At 36.4% G+C, this 24380-nt stretch overlaps 1 protein-coding gene across 1 annotated transcript; it reads left to right on the top strand.

Annotated features, from left to right (window-relative positions):
- Positions 1 to 775: 775 nt before the first annotated feature.
- On the top strand, positions 776 to 23471 carry FAM13B (family with sequence similarity 13, member B; the record flags this gene model as incomplete). The annotated part of the gene is made up of 17 exons (XM_009587533.1): positions 776 to 817; positions 1828 to 1983; positions 4023 to 4158; positions 4395 to 4418; positions 7995 to 8062; positions 8805 to 8859; positions 9259 to 9406; positions 13161 to 13371; positions 15141 to 15270; positions 15755 to 15836; positions 16115 to 16344; positions 16708 to 16791; positions 17975 to 18070; positions 20479 to 20562; positions 20659 to 20831; positions 21252 to 21353; positions 22574 to 23471. Coding segments are annotated over 17 exons (1945 nt in total), but the record flags the coding sequence as incomplete, so codon positions are not given.
- Between the last annotated feature and the right edge of the window lie 909 nt (positions 23472 to 24380).

Below are 24380 nucleotides of genomic sequence, written 5' to 3'. Positions count from 1 at the left end.
TTAAGTATTTAATACTTAAATATTTAAATATTAAGTATTTATAATAAGAGAATTTTGATCATATTAATGGAAAATTGTAGAGGGACCACATACACGAGTTAACTTACTTGTGTTAGTTACGCCGATTTCCACCCTTCCACCCCCCCAGGAGTTTAATATTCTAGGTTGAAGTGGCTTGTGCTAGGAGATTTCCAAACGCTTTACAAATGGCTAGCTCATGTCTCAAAACCTCTGGAAGGTACCTGCCTTGCACTTGAAATGTAGCTGTCCTTGGAGAGCACTGCAGATCTGTTGAACGTTGCAGAATAAAATTACGCAACAGTCTGACAGGCAGGGAAGAATCTCTGTGAATTGCAGCTGTGGAGGAAAGCAGAGTAATTTGGAAGTTGCTTTAGGCAGCAAGGTTAAAATCTGCATTGTTAAGCAAGGTGTCAGGAAATCTTTGGAGACTAAGTGATTAGTATTTCCCATGGGAAAGACCATACATCTGAAAGCTTATAGTTGCATAATATACTGAGTATTGGCTCTTGAGAGGCAGAAATCTGCATTGTTCTGCTACAACTTTCTGTCTTATGATGACATTCTTTAAGATTTCTTCATCTAAATAATAAAGGGGCTGCAAATCAATGTTTTCTTTACATATTTGTTTTAATTCTATTAGCCGCATTTCATGCAGTCCTTAAGTATTTTCTAAGTTGCTTTCTGTTGACTTCAAGACTTTTATTTAGTGTGATAAGTTTTTGCATTACATTAACTTATTTCTTCTTTATTGCAGTGCTCATATCTCTCCCATTAGTATCTTGCCAGCCTCTGCAGAGTAAGTATAACGAAAATATGTTTGAATTGTGCTGTTACTAGAACGTGCATAGAAGATATGTCTTCTTTCAAGAAAAAGAAATGCAGTAGGTTTGATGATTACAGTTATGAATTAAGATATTCTAGTGTGAAGTATTTCACTTACGGCATTTAACATCAATGCAGGAAAAACCTAATGTGTGTCAGTGTTGTTGACTCTAGGAGCATGAGAGCACAGTATGGTAGAATCTAGATTCCAAAACACTTTGGTTTTATACTTAGATAGATCAGAGGTGTTTGACTTTAAAATTATAATAGCTTTCACATTGTATTTTTAGCACCACTTCTAGTTGTTAATGTTGAGTACAGTTCAGTGGAATTGCGTATACAAATGGGGAAGAAAAATAAACGCACAATTCCAGAATTAAAAATGGGCTAAAATAGCTTAAGATTGTGACGAGAGGATTTTTTTATAGGCCTAATCGCTTATTTCGGATGAGCTGGCTAAGAAGCACTCAACAGAGTAGTCTGTTTTTAAAGAATGCTGTTGTTTTCTTGATGTGTCTTTGGGTATATCCTGTGTCCTTCATCAGGTACTTGCTCGTTGTCTCTGCTACTTGTTGGCTCTTGCCTTTTAAGATGCAGCCGTGTTCAGGAGGGGTTACAACCAGCTGTGCTGAAGTGGTACCTGCACCAGGGTTACAGGATTTTACTGTCACATTAATATATTAGCCTTTTATAAGTTTTTGTGTATAGTTATTTAAAAAACAGTTACTTATTGTAATGTGTTGATTACTCTTAAAATACTGTTAATAGACTTCATAATACTTTATGTAAATCTTACGAAATAAAAGATAGTAGGTGCAGTAATTTCCAGTGCCTTTTTGGAAAAGTTAGTCTCTTCTTGCCCTGAAGTACTTGTCATCAAAGATTCCTGTCGTGTGTAAAGTTTCTTATCTCTGCCTTTCTGCATAGTTGATCAATGCAAAAGGAGAGTTCTCAATATGAATTTTCTGTCTTTTTTCTTTTTAGCATTTTGGAAAGAACAATTAGAGCAGCTGTGGAACAGCACCTTTTTGACCTGCAGAGCAGCTTAGATAACGATCTTAAACATATACAGCAACACAGACTGGGCTGTATCAATGAAGCAAAAAATCCCAGCGGGGATGAGGAAGGATCTAACAACCAGTAAGATTTTTTTTGTATCTGTAATGAATTCCCTAGGATTGTGTATTTTAATTCTTCCAAAACAAACTATGCTAGTCCTCCACCTCAACCCAAAACAAAAGTTATGACTTGCTATTAAGTTCAATTTATCTCATATATTAAACCAAATCATCTTCCATCAGTTGCCAGTAATCAACAGCCCTTGAAGCAAGTATTTTAAATTGATCTTATAGCTAAAAATGTTGTGAAGTATAACTGCTTCACTGCTGAATTCTGTGCAAGTGGCACAAGAACTTAAATTTACCCTAGTGCTTTCATTCTTATCTCACTGATGTTGCTTATGTCACAATTTTACCATACGAAAGTAGGTGCTGTTTCAGTTTCTTTACCCTATCTTTCCATGTCAACATAGCTATTTTACTGCTCTAGTTGCCAGTGTCAACAAACCAGCTAAAAATAGAGAGAATGAGCACTCTGAGTTTATTTGCATAGAGTTTCAGCCTCACTTGATCAGCTTTTATTTTTATTATAAATCTTGCCAGGTTATGGGTGTAGTGATTGCCATAGCAGCATTGAGAAGTTGGTACGTTTTGGTGCTCTAATAAAAATAAATGGTCATGATTAATACCCAAACTCCAAAAATGTGTAGTTAAGTAAGACTTCCATACCTAAATCCCTTTGTGGCTCAGAGCCTGAAATACATGAAGTATTCAGAGATTCGAATGCTGTTTTCTAAATTGTTCAGTCTTTACTGTTTTTAGAATTCTTATCTGTGACCAGAGGTCAGACTGAAGTTAGCAGTTGATCGTAAAAGTAATAATCATTGCTGGTAATGATCAATTAAAACTGAGTTTTAGTGTTAGAGATTAATGTCTTTGAAGTAATTTCTGAGTAAGTGAGTAATCGCCTGAAAGACCTGTTGTAGCTGAATTCTTTCAGTTACAGCGTAAGTGCTTTAAAGGCTGGCTGACTTCATAGAGGCAGAAGCTGAAAGTACTATCACTGCAGGTTTGAAACCAATATACTTTTCTGGCACGGTGACTATTTCAAATGCTTCTGATCATCATTCCACTGTGGATTAACTGTAATAGAGGATACATGATAGCATTCTTGAAAGAGGTTGTCTGGGTCCTTTAAAGCAGTGCCGCCAGCAGACTATGCACAAGGCAAATACGCAGTTAAATGAGTAACTAAAAAATGCAGTGATGCAGTCCAATTTTTTTAGAACTAACTTAAAATAATTGCCAGAATTAAGAAAGAAGAGTTAATACGTTAATTTCGGAACCATCCTGTTTAGTATCTATATATCTGAGAGAGGAGGAACATGTTTAAAAGTAGTTTGGAATTCTGTGTGAGTCAGGATGAGAAGGCAAGGAGGTCAAAGGCTTGTGATGAATTACAGAATCCTGTGGTAACAGGGATGGTGGCATGTAAAGAATATATGGACATAAATATAAGTTAATTTTATAATCTGGTTGTACTGTTACAAGCCTTAAGTTGAATTCTAGGAAGATTAAATGTTAGAAATAATGGGATTTCTCACTGGAGGGGAACATAGTGATACTAGCTGTAAACTAGCTGGCTTCAGTATTGAGAAGAGCGTAGCCACAGCTACTTCATTGGGTCGCGGTAGTTTCAATGTGTCATTGCTTCTGGCTGTTGGCACTTTTATTCCTTAGGTCAGCATAGTAAGTGGTGGATGTATGCCTGACCCTTAATACAAGAATCAAATAAATACATTTTAGTATATCTATCACATACTGTTGTAGAAAACCTCAGAAGTATATATAAACTACATAAATAGTATATGTAAGTATATATACTTACATATAAGTGTGTATATATAAACTACATACCTAAATTTGCCTACAGGTGATTGAAATTGTAGATATTACCAGTATCTTTGGACAGAATAACTTTGTTGAGGGGAAGAAAACCAACTAACCAAAAACCAACCCTGATGTTTGATACTGTTTAAGGAAAAAAAAAAAAAGTGGTGGTTTTTTTCCTTTTAAAGGTGGAACAACAGGTTGCTAAAGTCTTTCTGTTCTTATCTTTAGGAATGATGTTATTGAAGATAATGACACTGGTAGCAGTGAGAACACAGGGGACTGCTCTGAAGTATTGGTTTGCACTGATTTAGACAGTGAAGCTATGAAACGTGATACTGTAACTGAGGAAGAAGAAAGTGTTCAGGTGAGAGGAAGAGCCTCCTGTATATGAAAATCATAAATTGCTGTGACTTTAGCAAAGTGCTTTGGAGATCCAAGTTTTCCTCATAGCTCTGATGTAGCCTTACACAGCGCTGTTGCTCTGTGCAGTTAATTGCCTTCTCTGCTGTGCACATTTCGTAGAAACATACAGAGAGATTTGTGTACTTCCGTGCAACTTGTTTGGACCCTGACTAATGTTTTTCTATTGGTCTTTCACAGGTACCAGCCCTTCCTTCTGCTCAGGTAAGTCAACATATCAACAAGCATAGCACTGGTTAGAATAGCATCTGTGTTAGTAAAGGCTTCCTGAGGAGCAGAAGATCTAGAGCTGTGATTGTAGCATAGCCCAGAGTTAGTCACACCTTTTACTGTATCAAGAAAGGGTAGAAGCAGCAGTCACCTTGAGACTGCAGCCTCTTGACTATGCTTGCGCTAGGAAGGTGTGGTTTTGTAATTAGCTAATTATAGCCTTTTCTCACTGTTTCCAGTTTCTTCTGTAGTAAGCATAGATGTCCCGTTCTTTTCAACACATCTTCATCTTCTTTCTAGTTGAAAGAGGTTCTGTTACTTCTCCTTAGACCTCTTTGCTTAGATATTTGACTTCTGCTGTGCTGATAGCTCGTGTCCCTCCATACTGATGTGTTCACTTAGAATTCTTACACTTGAGGTGTTCAGCAAAAGAAAAATGAAAGAAAATTAGACTTGTGACCTGCTGAAGAGGTTCAACACTTAATATTGTCATCTTGAAAAGTATCAGGATTGACCATTTGTAATCCAAAGCAGAAAAATCTGCCCAGAGTGCTGCATGAGCACATATTAGGATGTGATGCTAACATGCTTGTAAAAATAAAAGTTAGTTGTATTTTTTAAAAATACTTTTTTTTTTTGCTCAGAAAATACAATGTTCATGATACTTGAAGTTGCTGTTAAAGTTCAGAAAGCAACTGAAAATGTAAACAACAAACCACAGGATAATCAGGTGTCATAGATTTAATCTTGGCTTTGCTTTTATATATTATGCTTGAATTGAACAGCTTCACGTCATCGAAAGAAGCAAGTATTGTATACAGTTTGAATGGAAGCACAGTATTGTAGCAACTGTAAATGTTGAAATAATTGTTTGCCCTATACAACAAACATGCCTCAGGTTTGCTTTGAGCTGCAAATTATTAGATCTTCACATAGAATGAAATTTGAAGATTTGTAGTATGTATGGCCTGAATTTGTAACGATGGCCTGAACTGTACCAGCATTTTTTGTTAGCGAGCAGACATCAGTCTCTCATTCAGGGTATCTTTATGTGATCAAGCAATGCTGTAAAATCTATGCTGACAAAAATGAAGTAAAGTATAACAGTAATATGCAAGAGAATATAGTTTCTACCACTTTCTATGAAATAGCACATATGCAGCTGTCAAATAAGCATTTCTAATGAAAAATTCAAATCTATAATTCCTTATTTATTTGGCAAAACTTTTGTTGTCATAAATCTAAATGATGAATTCTGTGGGTAGAGAGATTTGCTATACATGTGTAGAGAACTTTCTACAGTGGTTTTTAGCTTCTTGCCTGTGAGTCCATAAATCTTTCTGAGGGTTTCCTGAAAGATAACTAGATAAGCAAACCTATTGTTAGTAGACTTAAATTAACTAGAAGAATTTAATGGGTCTATGAACTTGAAAAGATAGAAATGGATGCCTTAGCATAGTGAAACTGTGAGTCTTGTCTGGAATCTATGTTTTTATTAAAACAAAATGTTGCCATAGTACTTTTCACTATTCTAATGTATTCTTCTCCTAGCCTTCTGTTTGTTTCCATGGATCCCAAATGACTCTTTTGAATCACCTAACAAGCCAAATTTTTCAGTTGTTCCTGCTAAACTAGCATATTGTTTTCAGATCCCATTCTGTGAATTAAAATTTCACGGAATGTATTGATTGTTCAGGTTCTTTCCTGATGCATTAGTACCAAATCTTGCTACAAAAAAAATTACTAGATTGTTATCCTATAGCAAAATGCACAAAACATGGTGTTGCAACTAGATGATATTTTATCCAGTTCAGGCAAATACTATGTTTGCAAGAACTCTGTTGAAAGTACAGGGTAGAGTTCCATATTTCTGCCATAAGTCTTTTTCTGACTGGCTATTTTAAGCTGCCTTTTATTTGTAGTATTTGTTCCAGGTTTTCAGTCTTTTGGCAATGAAAGCCTTCAGAAGCAATAGAGAGCAAGTTTCTCATGTTAACTCCTAACACTTTGCTTCCTCCTGAGTTCCTAGTTAAAATATATGCTGAGCTTTAGAAATCAAAACTCAGAAAATACAAATGTAAATGGAGAAACAAAAATTGCAAATTGGTGGCTTTTTGGTGCATATTACGCAGTTTCAATGGTTTCAAAGAACAGCTGAGAAACGTGAATTACACTTCACATGAAGTATGTGCACTTTGGAGTTCCAAGTGTGTTACCGTGCTAAGAATATAAAGGGGAACATGATGCTTGGGAGTGCACAGTCATACATAGATGTGCTTTTGTTGTCATACCTATTGTCATTCTTGGCCTCTTCTGCTTTTTGATACATTTTACATTTCTGTCCATTGATACCAGTGGTAAGGCAGCATTCTGGGATGAAGTTTTGTTTTTTCGATGTTAGTTTGTACCTTCTTGTTCATACACCATTTCAAATGTTAGTGGAGAATTGTATCTTTCAGAGAGATATTAAAGGGAAATATACTGATTCTTCTGTATGAAAGGGTTTGAGAGGGGCATGTAGGAAACGAAAGATGTGCATGTGAGCTCTCCTTTGGGTCTGAAATGGAAACAGAAGCAGCTGTTTCCACAACTACAATAAGCGTGGCTATGCAAGACTTGCACAGCTCGTCTCCAGGATGGAAATTATCTGCTGGAGTATGACAAATGCACTGTAATTAAAAATTGTTTCCCCGAATTGGAATTTGACTTGAGGACTGAAATGATGTTAACAGAATAATGGAGCTTTGTCTGATAAGGGTGAATATTACTGTCAGCAGTGTAAAACTGGCAACTGTTATGTATATTTGAATTCTCCAGGTAACTTTATTTTATATTCAGACATTTTAAAGATCATTTGTGAGAACTTCTTGAAGTCTGAAACCAGATGTTATCTGGTCTTTTAAAATGACATATTTTGTATTTCAAATTTCTTACATTCTCCCAAATAAGAAACTTTTTGAAGAAATCAAGTACTGGGCTTTGGTGTAAATGCTTAAAGTAGTCAGTGTCCCTATGCCAACTTCTAGTGAACAAAATGGTGACATGTATTCATCTGAACTTGTTTTGTGAGATGGTGTCATAGAAATGCCAGTGTTTCTTCATCCCCTTCCAGTTCTGTTGCTCCTTTATTTAGTGACAGGGATTAGTAGCTCCTTTTAGAAAGTCTGTCAGACTTGTTTCATTTCATATATGCTGAGCACAAGTCTACATCCAACTCAGTTATTTTTGAGACTAGGATATACTTACTGCCATGATTTTAGTCACCCCCGAACTTCATGCTATGATTGACAATTTGCAGTAGAACTGTTGGTGTTAATATTTAAAAGCAATAATAAAAAATGATTTGAAGATGAAAAGTCATTGTCTGTCTTCTAGTGATTAGAACACCTGGTTACTGGCCTTACTTTAGATGTAAAAATATTGCATGGTTAAAAAGTATGATTTCCACCCCCACACAAAAAGCTGTGCTTCTAGTTCTTGAGGGTTTTTTGTGGTCGGTGATGATTACAGAAATGTTTTCAGCTGAGAATGCTATTAGCAAATCTTTCTAAACATACTTTTTGCCAACAGACTGCAGACGTATTATTAAAACCATGTGATAAAGATGAAGATGTTGATGGCGAAAATAATAGTGAAAGGTATGTATTTTTCTTTTGTCACTTACATGGCAGAACGTGTAACTTCAGTTTTGAAAAGTGAGTGTATCGAACTGGTGATTTGTGACAATACAGTATAGCATAAGGGAGGTCAAACCAAAGATAAAACTTCACGTGAAAACAGAGAGGATAAGCTGGAATTACCTTTTTATGGTGATGATATAAAAGGCATGGAACTTTATGCACTTAAAAGAGAAAATAAGTACAAGCCTAGATGATATACATCATGGTTTTTTTGTGAACAAGCCTATGTTCTGGGCAAGAGAAATAGAAGAAAAAGTTATTTTCTTTAAAATATTTTGGCACATTTTATTGCTCTTAATGATTGAAGAATTAATGCTGGGAATAGTGACTAGCCAGAAAACTTTAAGTTCAATTGTGGTTTCAGTTCAGCACTGATTGAAATTTCAGTTTGGGTTTTAAAATATTTACTCCTGGTTTGAGAATAAAGGTCTGAGCTGTTTTTATTTCCAACTTGGTTCAAGTCCAGTTGTTGTTTACATGCGTCATCTTGAAATTCTGCATGAAGAACAAAGCGGGGCAGGGGGAAGCAAGGTAACTTTTGCTCCCCAGAATTTTAATTATCACTTAAGGAAATACGTTGCATATCTGCTGAAACTGGACTATGGTATGTAAGAATAAAATGTAAAAAGAATGTATAGTATTTACTGTCCCTTAAGAACTTGTATTTAAAATGATAACTAGGTCTGTATCTTCTTTTTAGGCAAAATAGTATATTGCTTGGTGGCAATGATAGAATATCTTCAGAGATGTTTCTGGTAAGATTATGATTTCATTTATATACAGATACGCAGCATCTTATAAACTTACATGAAATACAGATATGAAGAAAACCAATCAATTTAGCTTTTAACATCTTATGTTGGTTGGCCTGCTGCAAGGTTTGCAAAACTTCTATTAGAGATCTCATCATCTCACTTCACAGAAACTTTTGGTAGCAGAGCAAGCTTATACTTATGCATCTCGTGTAAGGAATGTTTTGTAATGCAAATAATTGACTACTACTGGGAGGGAAGCTTGTTTATAATTCCTTGAGTTAGGAAAGAATAATTTTTTTTCTTCAGAAAATTTCCAGAAGTGCTGGAACTGGCACTGATTAGGTACCTTCCAGTTGCTAAATAATAATAAACTTGTTCTGTTATGTTATTTGAATACAGGATTCAAGTAGCAAGACTTGTGATCTTAATGCAAATACTGATTCAGAGGTGTCAGGGGATGGCAACGTTAATGTTTCTGAGGAAGCTCTGGGTGTCCAAGTACCACGTCTAGATCTGAAGAATGTATCTGATGGTGACAAATGGGAAGGTAATTTTCACCGTTTAGCTCACAACATAGTTAGCTAGTAATGATAAATAGAACATTGGACAAAGTAGAAGAATCAGACAACTTACGCCTTTTTCTTTAGTTCGATCGGAATAATATGTTCCTATAGACACGGTAAGATCGACCAAGTCATGACATAGGTCCCATCTTGTTTCAGACTATCTGCAACTTAATGACCTTAAAAAAAACTAAAAAACCGTAAAGAAAAAATAGTCAAAGGAGCAACTAAAGAAAGCAAAAAAAGCCTAAGTTTCATACTAGAGGTTTGGGGTTTTTTTGTTTGTTTGGTTGGTTTTTTTTTTTTTGAAAAGTGACTTACGATTCCCAGGGCCCTGAGTCTCTCATCCAAGTCCTTAAAGACACTTTCTCTGATTATGTCATACAGTTAATATTCACACTGTGTCTTGTTTGTTTTTTTTTTTTTAAATGTAAGTTACTGAAGTTCTAATACTAGCTGAATGTGACTTACAATCACTAAGCTACTAAACGCAGTAATTTATATTTCATTTACTCTGAAAAATCTCTTGGTTGTTTTGTTTTAAACATCAGGAATGTCAGATGTTGGTTTCCATGTCATTGGACAACTTGAAACAGCTCTGAATTTTCAAATAAAAGTTAAAGTTGCAGATGGATATTATTTCTGTGCCCCTTCTCCCTCCATTGTTTGGATTTTAGGAGAAGCAAAATGTTTGAAACATAGTTTTCTCTCAGACAGGATTCCTTATGTTTGTGACCTTATTCTTTGTGGCCTTCCAGGTGTAGCAAGCCCCTAAGCTTGTGACTTTACTGAACTTTGTTGCTCAAATGTCTGGCAATAACTGTTTAGACTGTTCTATTTGTGTAAAAACATAACCCTTTTGTAACCAGAGCAAAACACTCTTGTCAATATCTTCTTTTCAAAGTACTTACCTTTCTACGTGTTCCTTATATCTTATTTCCTCTGCCTAGTGTTGATATTCTGAATCATCACACCTTAAAAAATGCAAGTGATATAGTTTGCTAAAATACTGTGAATTGTCACCAACAGTACACCTGTTTCCAATTTTAAAAACTTGCAATTACAGCTTGATAGATACAGTACAGATTTACTACGCAGGGATGAGGTTTTAATTTCCAACAGGCTGTTTCAGTAACAGCTATTCTTTGAGATGCCTGTATAAGTGTCACGGTCAAATGTTAGTAAGACACTGGTAGCAAAGAATGACTGCACTTAACTTCTGGTTGCTGTGTTTATAAATATTAAAATTAATTAAGTATACCTGCGATGTATGTAGTTTAACAGTGCAGCATATAGTTGTACCGTGTCAGCACGTAAAGCTTTGTCCTGAAGCGATGGTGATAACTTACTGTTAATTTGTCACCAGTGTTGACTTTTTCCAGATTAATTGCCTGCATGAATCCATACTTCCCTTTTAACCCTTTTACAAATGATGAGGTTTGCAACTTACGATTGGCTTACTTAGATTTGTAAAATATTTGCTGGTTGGCCTTCTTGAGCCCTAGCAAACTGTACATTCAGAGTATGTCATGTCATGTAGAAGTTGATTTGCAGGCATCCGAAGGCACTGAGTCCAGATTTTCATTCTTGTTGCCCAAGTTAATAACTTTGTCTAAAGTTAAAAAAAAAAAAATTTAAAAAAATCCTGTTTATGTTCTCGGTGTTTACTTACATTAATTGCTTACTTGCACATTACATTTTGTTGCATTCTCTATTTGTGTTAATCTGACTTAATACGTATTCTCAGAAGGTTTGTGGCTTCCCTTTTCATTATTTCCTTAAATCTGCTCATAAAAGTTGCTTTGGTTTTACTTACCCAAACAGCTTTGTGACCCTTACTTTGAAAAGAAAGTAGCATATCTGTATGTAAATTTATATCATAAGCTTCTTGGTGTTAAAATCATGGTATTTTGCAAGAGGTGTTATTTCATTGCAAAGTGTTTTAACTCTGGCTATTCTTCAGTCCTGTTTAGAATGGTTATTAGGATCTCAGCCTTCCAAGGCACTGCAAGTCTTTGTGGCATTCCACTGAAGTAGATTGGCTGTGTAAAGAGATCTATACTAGTCCAAATCCTGTTACAAGATTTGGGTTATTAAAGCCTGTGTGATAGAAAACCTGAAGGCCTGTGACCAGCAGAGTTCTTGAAAATGAACATCAAATGCTTGCTGGCTTAAGGCAAAAATGCAGATCAGTTAATCTATATTTCTGAGTGTTTTTTCTGCATTTGTCCTGCTTTTTGGAAATTACCACCATCTCTATTCACAAGCTGTGAACAAAAACATATTTAGAACTTGTCTTTTGTTAATGTGAGGATGCATGAGACTCCTATTAAACTACAATAAGTCTTTACTATTCCTGTGTCAGTTCTTTGTAAACCTTTTCAGTAAAAAATTCAAATTTGCTAAGGGTCTGAGCATCCTTACCTGCCACTGAAATTGCTTGGAAGCTGAGAGTGCTCAGGGCCTGGCCCAAAAGATGGGATGTTTTTCCCTGGTACTGTATCTTCCTGCTTTACATGTTATGTATAGTTTGTTCTGACTGTGCTGTGTGTTCACTTTAGTATTTTTGCCATTCTTTTTCATTTTATTAGCGCCATGCCCTATCACTTTTCCCCTCATTGATTTCAAAACAATGCATCTGCAGAGAGAAGGGGAGGGTAAGTATGGTTCGCCATACGTTCAGTTATCTGCCTTTTGATAGTTTATGGTTTGCTTTCTAACTAACCCTTCACCTGCTGTCCCTTATATCTTGGGAATGTTCTGATCTGCAATTTTTTTGTTTACTTTTTTCTAAAAGGTCCCCTTCTTGTATCTTGTACTGTGTAAACAGGCAAGATTATAGCTTAAAAACAAAATTAAAAATCCCAATAATCCTTAGTAAATGTACAATGGAAAGCAGGTATAAGGGTTATTTTTTTTAAAGATTACTTTGTGGGTTTTATTGTTGTTCTGCACACTTTGAGCCCAGTTTTCAAATTTCTCATTTGAACTGGAAAATATAGGCAACTCTCTGAAAGGAAAAGGGGGGGTGGGATTTTAAATTAAAGTGCTTGGAAGGCCATGTCAGCTTTTTGTTAGACAGCAAGAAAGCCATATCTGAGAATTGTAAGGGATGTTAGCAACTGACTTTTTATAGGGATTTTAAAAAATTGATTGTTTTGGAATCCCCTGCCTGAAAGAAATCACCTTCCACAAATTAAGAAATCTCTTTTTCTCAGTGGTGTCAAGAGGGATTTAAACTTAAAAACCCAACAACACTCCTTTAAAAAGACTTAAGCAAATGGGTATTGTACCTAAAGAGGTATTGTCAGGCTTACCTTCTTCAAAACCAAGAGGACAATCTTTCAAAGTACATGCGTAAGGTATGAAAATTAATTTCCACAGCAAAATATTGCAATGGACAATAAATATATTCTTCTAACTTTGGATTTCTGATACGTAAATAAGGCTCTTTTACACTGTTGAACTGTTCAGAAATGCGTACTCCCAAGATACACTTTGAAAAAGGGATCCTAGTGTGCATACTTCATTTCAGTACCTTTTTCTTTCAATTGTTACATGACAGAATTTGTAGCTTTCTGATGTATTTCAATGTTTTTATTCACTCTGTGTATGACACCACATCCTTTATAGCATACAAGACTAAGCATTGGGTACGCATTTTTGTTTCCTTTTGACTCTTGTTTATAATTCTGTTAACAGAAAAGTACCATTTTGTGTCCCTTTTTTATCTTCTAGATCCGTTTCCTGCTTTCAAATCTTGGCAGGAGGACAGTGAATCTGGAGAAGCGCAGCTTTCCCCGCAGGCTGGAAGGATGACTAATCATCCGTTGGAAGAGGACTGTCATCCAATATTGTCACATCGTAGTTTGGATTTTGGGCAAAGCCAACGTTTCTTACATGATCCAGAAACGTTAGATTCTTCATCCAAAGCACTTTCTTTTGTTAGGTATGTATTTTAATGCAATTTGGTGGGTGTTGGGATAGGAAATACTACTGCCAGTGTGAAAATGCAGCTGTTTAAAAACCTCGTGGTTTTTCACAATATGAATTAATTGAAGACCAAGGTCAAATGTAGCATTATATGGCCATTTGGCTGTTCTGCCTGCCCAGGAACTGCCATAGTGAGTCAGACCAGCGGTTCATCTGGGATGGTATTGTGTCTCTCAAAGTGGCCACTGGCAGATGCTGAAGGAAGGAGAATAAAAATAGGGCAAGCTTGCACAGATTTCCCTGGCATTTGGTCAGGGCTTTTGACAACCTGCTATAATGTCACTTCCTGGGCTGAAGATAGTATTTATATCCTTTGTTTACCAGTCTTTACTGGACTGCTGGTCTATGATTTTATGTAAGTTTTGGCTTTTTTTTTTTTTCAGTAGCATGAATATCATGTTGCATAATTTCAGATTTGTTTTGCATAGCATGTTACCCACTCCCAGTAGAGAGAGCCAGGTTACAGAAGTCATTGCAACTAAAGTGTGCAGTAATGGTCTGGGCAGATTCTTCATTTGGGCGGTGGAAAATCTTCATTCAGAAGGTTTATAGGAAAGTATTGGCTGTTAGAGGGAGAGGTGTGGGACAGCAGTGCTGTGAAGAGGTAGGGTTCTTAATGTGGGCCTTCTCGTGCAGATTTAGAGGATTGAGCTTGTTTAACCCAGTGTATGAAAGTAGAGTTGTAACTAAACAAGCTGCAAGTTATTTGTGTGACACTGGGGAGTGTGACCCTCCAACACTGTAAATAACCTGTGACCTGTACTGTCTACTACTGTTACTGCGAAAGGGAATTTAAGAAGAATTTCCATGCTTGTTAGGGAAGAAATAGTCTCATAAAAATGAGGAAAATCTGGAACAGGAAGGACGGAGTTTAGAATCTCCAGTTCTCTGTCTGACGTAGATTTATTGATGCAAAAGATAGTTGACAAGTACTGTTGAAATGATGCAGAAGACTGACCTGCAGAAAAGTGCTGATTGTAACAGCTGCTCTCCTCGTTCTGAAACTAATAAGGATCTACACTAGTAGATTATTAGATTAGTATTTCTAATATCTCGAACTAGATGTCACTAGCTGTGTTGAGGGATCTTTCAGGCACCTTGTGTAATAAGCATACTAGAAAATTCTCATGGTCAGTCTTGAAATAAAAAGGCTTTTCACAAGCAGCAAATGTCAAGGAGGTGAACAAGTGCAAAAGATGATTAAAAGCCAGAATCGCATACTCTGGAAATATATTAATAAGAACAACAGATTAGATGCTGCAGATGTGTTTTAGATAAGTATCTAATAACTTGCCTAAGACAGTTAAGTGGAGCTGTCTAATTACCAAGGATTGTTAAGTGGTAGCATCTAGCCTAGGCTTTATTCTGTGCCCAATATTTCAAGAAGTACTGAGTATCTAGTAACTTAGATAAGTAGCCTAGCCACCAGAAAGATCTGAACTGTTTTAATGACAATGTAATTAACAGAACGCTTGAATTTCAAATGCTGTTTTTCTGTTAGGGGTATTACTGAAATTAGAGAGGAAAAAATAACACATCACACTTTGAAGGCAGCAGATCAAAGCATTTTGATTCAGTAAGTAAATAGCTCTGACTGAAAACCTGAAAAGAATGGATTATGAACTGCAGAAAAAAAATTGGAATTGTAATTTGTTACACAAATATACAAGTTGTTTGCACTTGTTTAATTATTTAAATGACATTTTAAAAATGTTTTCAATACAGAACACGAAGAGCATCCTTTAGCTCAAAAGATGACAAAAGGGAAGACAAGACACCTTATCAGCTCGTCAAGAAATTACAGAAAAAAATAAAGCAATTTGAGGAACAATTTGAAAAAGAGAAAAACAGTAAGGTAAGTTACCACTTCTGCTTTTACTCAGGATGAATGACTGCATGGTAGAGCTAAGTTACTTCTTGTAGTTCATCACTGTATAACTGTGGGTTCACAAATGAGAATAATTTTGTTATACTCTGCTGTCTGCGGAAGTGAACTGAGCAACAGCAGTACTAGAAAATGTGCCATAATGCCTGAGCCCAAAGAAGGGCAGACAGTGACATTTACACAGTGAGACTGAGGGGATATCAGATGAGATATGTAGAGAGACAAAAGCATCTTACCACTCTCTAGTTCAACTTCTGATGTCTTGTTTCAAGTTTATTTTCACAAGTGTTGTCTGTTATGTTGTCACTGAGATCTGATCTGGTACTGAGAGTGTCATCTGTGTTATTAGTCACATTCGCTGTCATAAATATTACCAATCTTGAAAGAAGTATTTATAAACAAGATTTTAGTGTGTTTGTTTCATAAAATGTAGTTTGTTTGTATTACTTTTCAGCCCTCCTACAGTGATATTGCAGCCAATCCAAAAGTTTTAAAATGGATGACTGAACTTACCAAATTGAGAAAGCAAATAAAAGGTAAGGGATGCTACAGTTTCTGGTTTTCTACAAACACAAATTATCTACATGACTAAAATGGCTAAGTCATTCAGTAAAATTCCACAGAACAGTAAAAATCTTTCATTTCTAGATTCTGAACTATTCAAAAATGAAAATCAAATTATTCTTGTGGCTTTGTTTCTAGCTGATTAGAAGAGAAACTTTGCCTATGCGAACCGTTTATGTTCCTTTATTTCCAGTTGAACTGAGAGTTATTTCTTTTAAACCTTTGAACTGAGCAATTTTTCTTATTTCAGATGCAAAGCAGAGGAGCTTAGATGGAGAATTCATACCTCAAACACGTCCACGAAGTAACACTCTTCCAAAAAGCTTTGGTTCCTCTCTTGACCAAGAGGATGAAGAAAATGAAGACGAGATGCGGGTTGTGCAGAAGGAGAAGAAGCCCACCAAGGAAGCTACACTTGAACTCATTTTGAAAAGATTAAAGGAAAAACGAGTTGAGAGATGTTTGCCAGAAGATATAAAAGTAAGCATAAGGTTACGGATAGGCTTCTTTCTAAGAGAATAACAGAGGGAAATAGAGCACTGTCAGACACTTCAGATATTACTTTATTGACAAAATGATGCCTCTGTCTAGCAGCCCTTTACCAAGCCCTCGAATTTCAGACTCTGTGGGGAAATGATCAAGATGAACCACATTTTCCTTGCTCACTCTTTATTAAAATACTTACAAGTATGTGCTGACAATATTGGACAGCATGAAGTGGATCAAGGTGGGATGGTGGTATTAAGTAAGCTAAGTTTGGCTAAGGCATCTGTATGGCTGGTAACGTAGAAAAACTGTTAAAGTGGCTTGTGTGTGATTAGATGTGAATTATTCTTCTGACAGAAAATGACAAAAGACCATTTGGTAGAAGAGAAAACATCTCTCCAGAAAAGCCTCCTGTACTATGAAAGTCAACATGGACGGCCGGTAATACTTGGTTTACTTCATCAAGCTATATATGCACAGACAACAGTAACTCTTGTGAGGCAGTAGTACCAGAATTTAATGCTGGTGTATGGGTTGGTGGGTTTGGTTTTTTTTTCCCCCTTCTCCAAAACACGAAGTTATCTATTGGTTTCCATGTTGCCATCGGAGGAAGTTACTACATTGACTTCTAAAGAAAATGTATGTATTAATGGCCCATTTCCCACAGATCAGTAGTTTATTGACGTTTGCAAAGTGATTGGTGGTGTTTGGTGCCTTATGTGTCTGTGAAACAAAGAGAAATCTTAAAAATAAACGATGCTATTGAATTTCCTGGGAAAAGGCCTGAAATGTTATTCTGGATTTCACAAAAACAGAAATGAAAAGACACTTTTTTCTTCCCCCCTCCCCCCCAAGTCTGTGGCATGTGTATCTTAAATAACTGGAGATATGGAAGTTAGAGTAAGTGACTAGCAATTCGTCTGAATTTTTATCTTGGACAGTGATCAGCATCACTAGTCCAATCACAAGATCTTTCCGGTTACTATTGTATCAGCCTTCTGGACTTGGTGCATTAGCTTTGTAATCAGCACTGCCATATAAATCTGACCAAGCCTTTCAGTCTAAAAGCCAAGGAAGAATAATGGTCTTGGAGATACTGGCACTGGTTCTACAATCCCCTTAGGGAGAAAATGCCAGTTACTGTTCAGGATAGCCATTAAGATTCATTATATTAAGAGTACACAGTGGTCAAGAATTGACAGTAAATCACATATCAGATAAAATCTCTCTATAGTTTCATCTTTTTCTTTTTCCCCATCATTTCTGTAGAATCATCATCATTGCTAGGCACACAGTCTTTTCCCCCAGTTCTTGGTTCCTTTTTTCCTCTTTTCCATGGGTCTTTAAAGATAGAGGGTTTTCTTCTACTGAAGTTCCCCTAACTTTTAGGAAGTCTTTAAAACTTCTTCCTGAAAAACACAGGGAGTTAAAGTGAGAAAAGAGAGGAGGAAAAGCATTATTCCCCTTTATCTGCATAAACCCCATTTCGTATACACAATTTAAACTAGTTTTATGTTCCTAATTGGAATATACGTGGCCTGGCTTGAGAAGCATACCGCTTTGTGTTTGCTTGTATATTATTGAGTGACTGGTATAATTAATCCTGTGGTTTCTCTGCCTTTAGGTTACTAGAGAAGAAAGACATATTGTGAAGCCACTTTATGACAGATACAGACTTGTAAAACAAATGTTAACTAGAGCAAGCATTACTCCTATTCTTGTGAGTAAAAGAAGTGCTATTTCTATTTTTTTCCACTTTTGAACTGCTAGGCTGCCTTTAGAAGAGCTAGTAAAACTGTTCCATAAAATACATCTTTCTTGTGGAAGATATAAGATGTTGTTGACATTATACTTGAGGCATTTGATTTACTGCTGAGAGCAGAGCAGTTCAAAGCTGTCTGTGACCTTGATGGCTTTTAGAAAGTAAATGGTTCTTGGTGGAAGTAAACAAGCGGTTCTAACTTGCCGTGGCTGAAACGTTCCCAAGTCACTGTGCTAGGTACGGATCCACAGTACATGCTGTACTTTTAGTCCTCTCAAGAATAGTAACACCAGTTGCAGTGAAGCTTACCACTCTTCAGTGCTGCAGGTTACTGTCACCAGAGGCATGAGTGATAGGATGGCCATAAGAACCATTTCATTCCTTCATGCTTCCCCAATGTGAGACATGTTATCAACGTCTGCAGCATCTGTACATCTGCACTTTTTCATTGTGTTTTCACTTCATTTCCTCCTAACTTTTCTTTCCTCTCTCTGTGGTCTTGTAAGAGATGAGGAAGAAAAGTTTTCATACTGTGCGAGGAGATCGATGTAACCTTGTTTATAGTACCTGTAAAACAGTTGTGGAATGACAACCAGCCGTCTGTCTTTGTTCTTCGTGAGCTATAGTCAAAATCTTGCACACTGACCCAGACTTGCAACAAAACAGTTTTGATATTAGCTATTTGACCCTTTTAGAAGGGAGGGACTGCATAGCTGATATGAGATAATCTCTTTACATACAGACAGTTCTCTAGCAGATTTACGTAGCTGGCCAGCGGCTTACTCAGCAGCAACTTAATCAGCTGTCTACGTTGACTCTGACTATCCTTAGCTATCCCCTGTAAGCTGAAGTACGTTGAGATAAAGGGACCAGTTCAAGATTATTCCTTTCTTGCACGTACGTTTTTGGGTAGCTGCTTTCATAGAAAAGTGTTATTTATATTGCAGTCATATTTCAGTTTAAGGGCAACTTGAAGGCTTTGATGTCAGTATCCCTTTCTGAAATCCATAAAACACAGGTTACTCTTAAACACCTAAGCATTTCTCCGTGACTGGTGAGTCGTAAGTTATTGGTGGTGCCCTTGACTAGTTGAGTTTTATCCTATCTCTCACCTCAAAAATCTGACTCTTCAGCTGAGATATTGGACGTGGCTCTGTGCAACCTGATCTAGTTGAAGATGTCCCTGCTTATTGCAGGGGAGTTGGACTAGATGACCCTTAAAGGTCGCTTCCCACCCAAACTATTCTATGCTTCTGTGATTATCAGTAGCCTTATGACTATATCATAGTTGCTCTTTTTTTTGGCTGTGAAATAAAGGGATGGGTAATAGCCAACCAAAAGGATTTTAAATTCAGAAGAGGTCTTGGTAACATAATTCCTAATCCGTGCCATAAGCAACACCTGTAAAATGTTTTTCACAGGCCTCTGCTTTTGAAACCTCTAAGACAGATAAGTGGAGCTCTCTAATTACCAGGGATTGTTCAGTGGTAGCTTCTAGGTAGGACATATTCAGTGCCAGGTATTTCAAGAATTCTTTTTTGGTTTATATGACACTTGCTTCCATGAGATCTTTCTTATGGCATCATGGTATACTAATCACATACTCTGAAGCCTGTATGGAAATGTCCAAAGCAGCAGGAAGCTATTTACTTTTCATGAACTAAAGTTTTTTGACAGGTCATTCATTGTCTGTGTGGCTTTCGTGTTCCACCTTCCTGCTGTTCAAAGAGTCCATCTGTTGAAATTGCTTATGCTGCCCAGGGATAACGGATGAGCAGGGCATAATTGCATGTGTGCAACGGGCAGCTAACAGCAATTCCTGCACAGCGCAGCGGCACCTGTTTAGGCTGAAGTTCAAAGGATCTTGACACTGAGGTGGCAATAGATAACTCTTATGTAGCTCTTCCAACTGTGGGGCTTCAGAATAGTCTAGAAAAAGAAACTAGCAGTGTGGTTCCCAATGTATGTCTGGCAGAAGATAAAAAATGTCTCAGGCCTTGGGTAACTTTATAATCTCCCTGTGGTTTGTTTTGGGAGGAACAAGAGTAAATACGAAATTTAGAGATATCATTGTGCTTTATGAATTTTCTACAAAACATGGAGAGAGTTGAGTGCTTTTTATTTTAAGTCCGAAGAAGAATATTTTTACATAAATTATAAGCTACAACATTTACTTCTATGTCAGGGATACTTTGGGCTTTTTGGGTTATATGGTTATTTTGTTTGTGCTCTGTAAGTATGTTTGCAGTCTTATTCTTCTGAAAGAAGAAATACATTTAGGTATTAGGCGACTTCAACAAAATTCTGACCACACACAGCATTTAATGTCTAATTGCATATAATGAAACAAATTTAAAATATTGCAGGGGTCACCGTCAACCAAGAGGCGGGGGCAGATGTTACAGCCCATTATTGAAGGTGAAACTGCCCATTTTTTTGAAGAAATTAAGGTGTGTACAGTGCATTTTTAAAAAATGCTTCCCAGCACTTGTAATAGCGAACTGAAATATTTCATATTTGTTTTTAATTTCTGCTTTGACTTTCAGGAAGAAGAGGAGGAAAGTGATGGTTTGTCTACAGACCTGAACGATATCTTAAGAACTGCTGTCCAAACACAGTCTGTTTTAAGCCCAGTTGAAAACTCTGAGTCTGATGTTGAAGATGGTCAGGAGAAACTGACCCGGGACCTTAGGCTGTCAAGCACCCGCGCTGCTTCTATGTATGTAAAAATAAGAGTGATAATTCTATTATAGAAGTTGCAATTATTGCACTTACAGTCATGATACTAAATATATGATGTTGGGTGGAAGGGAGTGATGTGTTCAGCACTTCTCGGGAGGTGTTTGGCTTGAATGAGCGTTCTTTCTTCTGACGTGTCTGACTAAGATCTTTTTGTATTCAGTGAATTGTTTAGTATCTTCTAAACCTTCTTCAGCCATAATTGAGCCGTGTAGACAGTGGAAAATTTATACCCTTTTATTAACTACTGGTTTGTTCTCAATATTTCACCGTCATATTCCGTATGAGCAAGACAAATTTATTATTAGTGCAGCTAGCTCATTTGTTTTTGAGTATGCTTTGAAGAATTTAAATTTAATTGTATGGCCAACAGTTTTTTTCTTTCACTTGAAATTTTTAGGCCTGAATTATTGGAGCAACTGTGGAAAGCCAGAGCTGAAAAAAAGAAGCTACGTAAGACATTACGAGAATTTGAAGAGGAGTTTTATCAGCAAAATGGAAGGTTTGTTTAGCACGAAACCAGATGCTGGACAGCAGCCTCATTTTGTAGCCAAGTATTTTTTTCAACTTTCTGTATGAATGTTGCCAAATAGAATCTGATCTGGTTTAGTCTCTACTATGAATAATCTCCTGAAGAAGATAACATTCTTGAGTATTTTTAATAGCGGAGGAAGCCTGCTCCTGAGTTTTGTTTCCTCTATTACAGCTGTAAAGCGTAATAATGAAAATGGAAGAAGTGACTTTTTTAATTTAAAAAAATCAACATTTTAAAATACTTACCAAAAAAGTATTCTTTATATATTAAAAGAAACCCCTCGGATTAACCTGTTGTTTTTAACATAGGGCAGGGAAGTTTGCCTGTTTGTCCTGTTCCAGTAGGTCAATCCTAACGGTGGATATTTGCTTTACCAATAAAGGGGTTGATCATTTTTATTCTTCTCTGGATTGTTTAGTTCTTTTAGGCTTCTTATTTGAATATATATTATTATGAATTTGATTGAACTGCTGCCCTTTGTATGTAATAGGAGGTTTTTCGAGGTGTATCACCTCATGAACAAAACAAACAACACTCTTAAGAGGCCAGTCACTTTCTTGACTGGCAGACATTCTCATTTAACTGTACTTCCTACTGTATTTCTCCTTAACTAGAAACTCCTGGATCATTGGTCACACAAATTCCACTAACATGGCTTCATCATGCACTTAATTGAATTTGGGACATAACTCCTTTTGACTTTGATGGCAAAAAATGAGGTTGTTAATGAAGGTTTCATTTAAAAATAAGTCAGATTAATAGATTGATTTGTTACAGTCCAGTCTTAAATAACAATTCTCTGCTGTCCATTTGTGGGTCAGTCTACATACAGTGAAAATGTAGATCGACTTAAACTTATTTGTATTTTTCTGTAATGTATACACCGGATCTGAAATGAAAGTCTTCATATCCTGTTGTTAAAATCTCCAGAAGAACTTAAGAGAACAATTTATAAACAATGCTGCAACAGTTGTGCTGAATAAATGCTACTGGGTTTTCTATTCAGTTTTTTAGGTGATGGCAATTTTAACTACAAGGAACTAAAATATAACAATGTCTATTATTGGTGAACCAGCTGCCAAAAATATTTTTATCTGCCGTAAGATAACTGCACATTGCTGCTTTTGTGTTTAACTTGCTGCAGTATGGAGGATTTTCTTGAAACTTAGGTATGCTTCTCTTTACAGGAACGTACAGAAAGAAGATCGGGTTCCAATGCTTGATGAGTACAGGGAGTACAAGAAAATTAAAGCCAAACTTAGGCTGTTAGAAGTCCTTATCAGCAAACAGGATTCTTCAAAATCAATTTAAATTATGTTCCTCCAAACCATTGAATAACATGTTTTCCGTATACAACCACTGTACTTATTGGGTGCTTGTGTTCATTTGTCATGCACTGTTGAAAGAATCCAGTTTGTGCACTTTATTGTGGTGCCACTATAACATGTTTGAGGGTAAGTAGGTCCTGTCTAGAGAGCAAGTAAGATTTCTGAGTTTGAGACTGCTCTATCCAACTTCAGCAAACACAGTTTCTATCAAAGTTTTGTATTACAGATGCATCCGTCTTGTTCGAAAACAACCATAGCTTTTTTCTTTAGCATTCAAGAACTTTGAGACTTTTGTTATTACCAACTTTTTGCATTATTGAAGAAATTATTAATACCATAATGCTACACTGAACTACTTCTCTTGCCTATTTTTTATTATGGGGGAAAAAAAGTCAGCAAATTAAACGTACAGCTCTTTTTCCTGGAACACTTATAAAACAGACTGAAATTCCTTTCAAAGGACTGCTGTGGAACAACTTTAATTTTTGGTATTCTAAATTGCACCTATAACACGGTAATAATTAACATCTATGGATTTTGCTCATTGGTGGTCACGTTTCCTCCTTGATAAAGATGACAGTGGACAAACCAGAAAGTGACCTTGCTTAGTGTCTTTTAAAACTTGGAAAACTGTAAAGTTATATCACATGCTGCCTACAGGACTTACGTTACTGTTGTTCATTTTATCATTTTATTAATTATTGTTTATCAACTAGTGGTGACATAGTGTTTTGTCTGAATTGGATACTGCATCTCCACTTTCGGAAGATTTGAGGAACATAATGAACATTTCAGTGTCTGGGAAATCTGATGGCGCTCAGACTTGCGTAGCTCCAGCAGGAAAGAGCTGGCTTAGGAGAGTTGAAATTCCACTGTACCTGAAATAAGTATGGTATCAAGGGCTAAAATCAGTGTAGTTAATGTGCACCATAGGGTGAACTGTTGGTTTTGAGTGGAAAAAATTACTGCTGTTTATCACGATTTTGTTTTACAGTTGGAGAATAAAAATAAGTTATCTAACCCTTATGATGTAAGCAAAACAGTTTATGGGCCTTGCATGATTTAGCTTCAGAGTCGAAATTAAATAATGTTTTGAGTATCACATCTGCTGTGCTGAATGATGATTTAGCTACTAGCTTTATGCTCTGCAACAGCTATCAGCAGCTGTTCTTGATCTGGCAGAATCCAAGTGTTAATTTTAACTGGTGCTTTCTCAATTTTTTTTTCCTTCAATGTATCAGTTTGATTGTGGCCATGTTTTGCATGCACCTACTCTCACTGCATGTTTCTATGACTGGCTAAATGTCAACGTAGCTATTATTCACACTGCTTTATGAAAGACCAAAAATAACTTTCACACAACGTAAGAAATGGCTAGCATGTAACCTCATAGACTTGCTGTTCTGTCATGAAGCATATGAAGTAGGCTGAAAGTAGGATTTTTAGTGCTCAGATTTCATCTGTGTACTGTAGAATACTTCTTGTTTTGTTTTACTCTGCTTGTAGGCATGTAATTTTGGAATTCAGAAGAAAAAAAAAAGCACTAAAAATATTGAGCACTGGTGGTATGCCTTTTTTTTTTTTTTAACCTGCAAAATGATCTGGGACCTTAGAGAATTACGAGGTTAAACTAGTCTTGAGACCATTTATCAATTTTATTCAGTTC

Source organism: Fulmarus glacialis, unplaced genomic scaffold (genome assembly GCF_000690835.1).
Source record: "Fulmarus glacialis isolate BGI_N327 unplaced genomic scaffold, ASM69083v1 scaffold20081, whole genome shotgun sequence".
NCBI classification, from domain to species: domain Eukaryota; kingdom Metazoa; phylum Chordata; class Aves; order Procellariiformes; family Procellariidae; genus Fulmarus; species Fulmarus glacialis.
The sequence above is the reverse complement of the archived record's forward strand: the minus strand, read 5'-3'. Positions and strand labels throughout refer to the sequence as shown.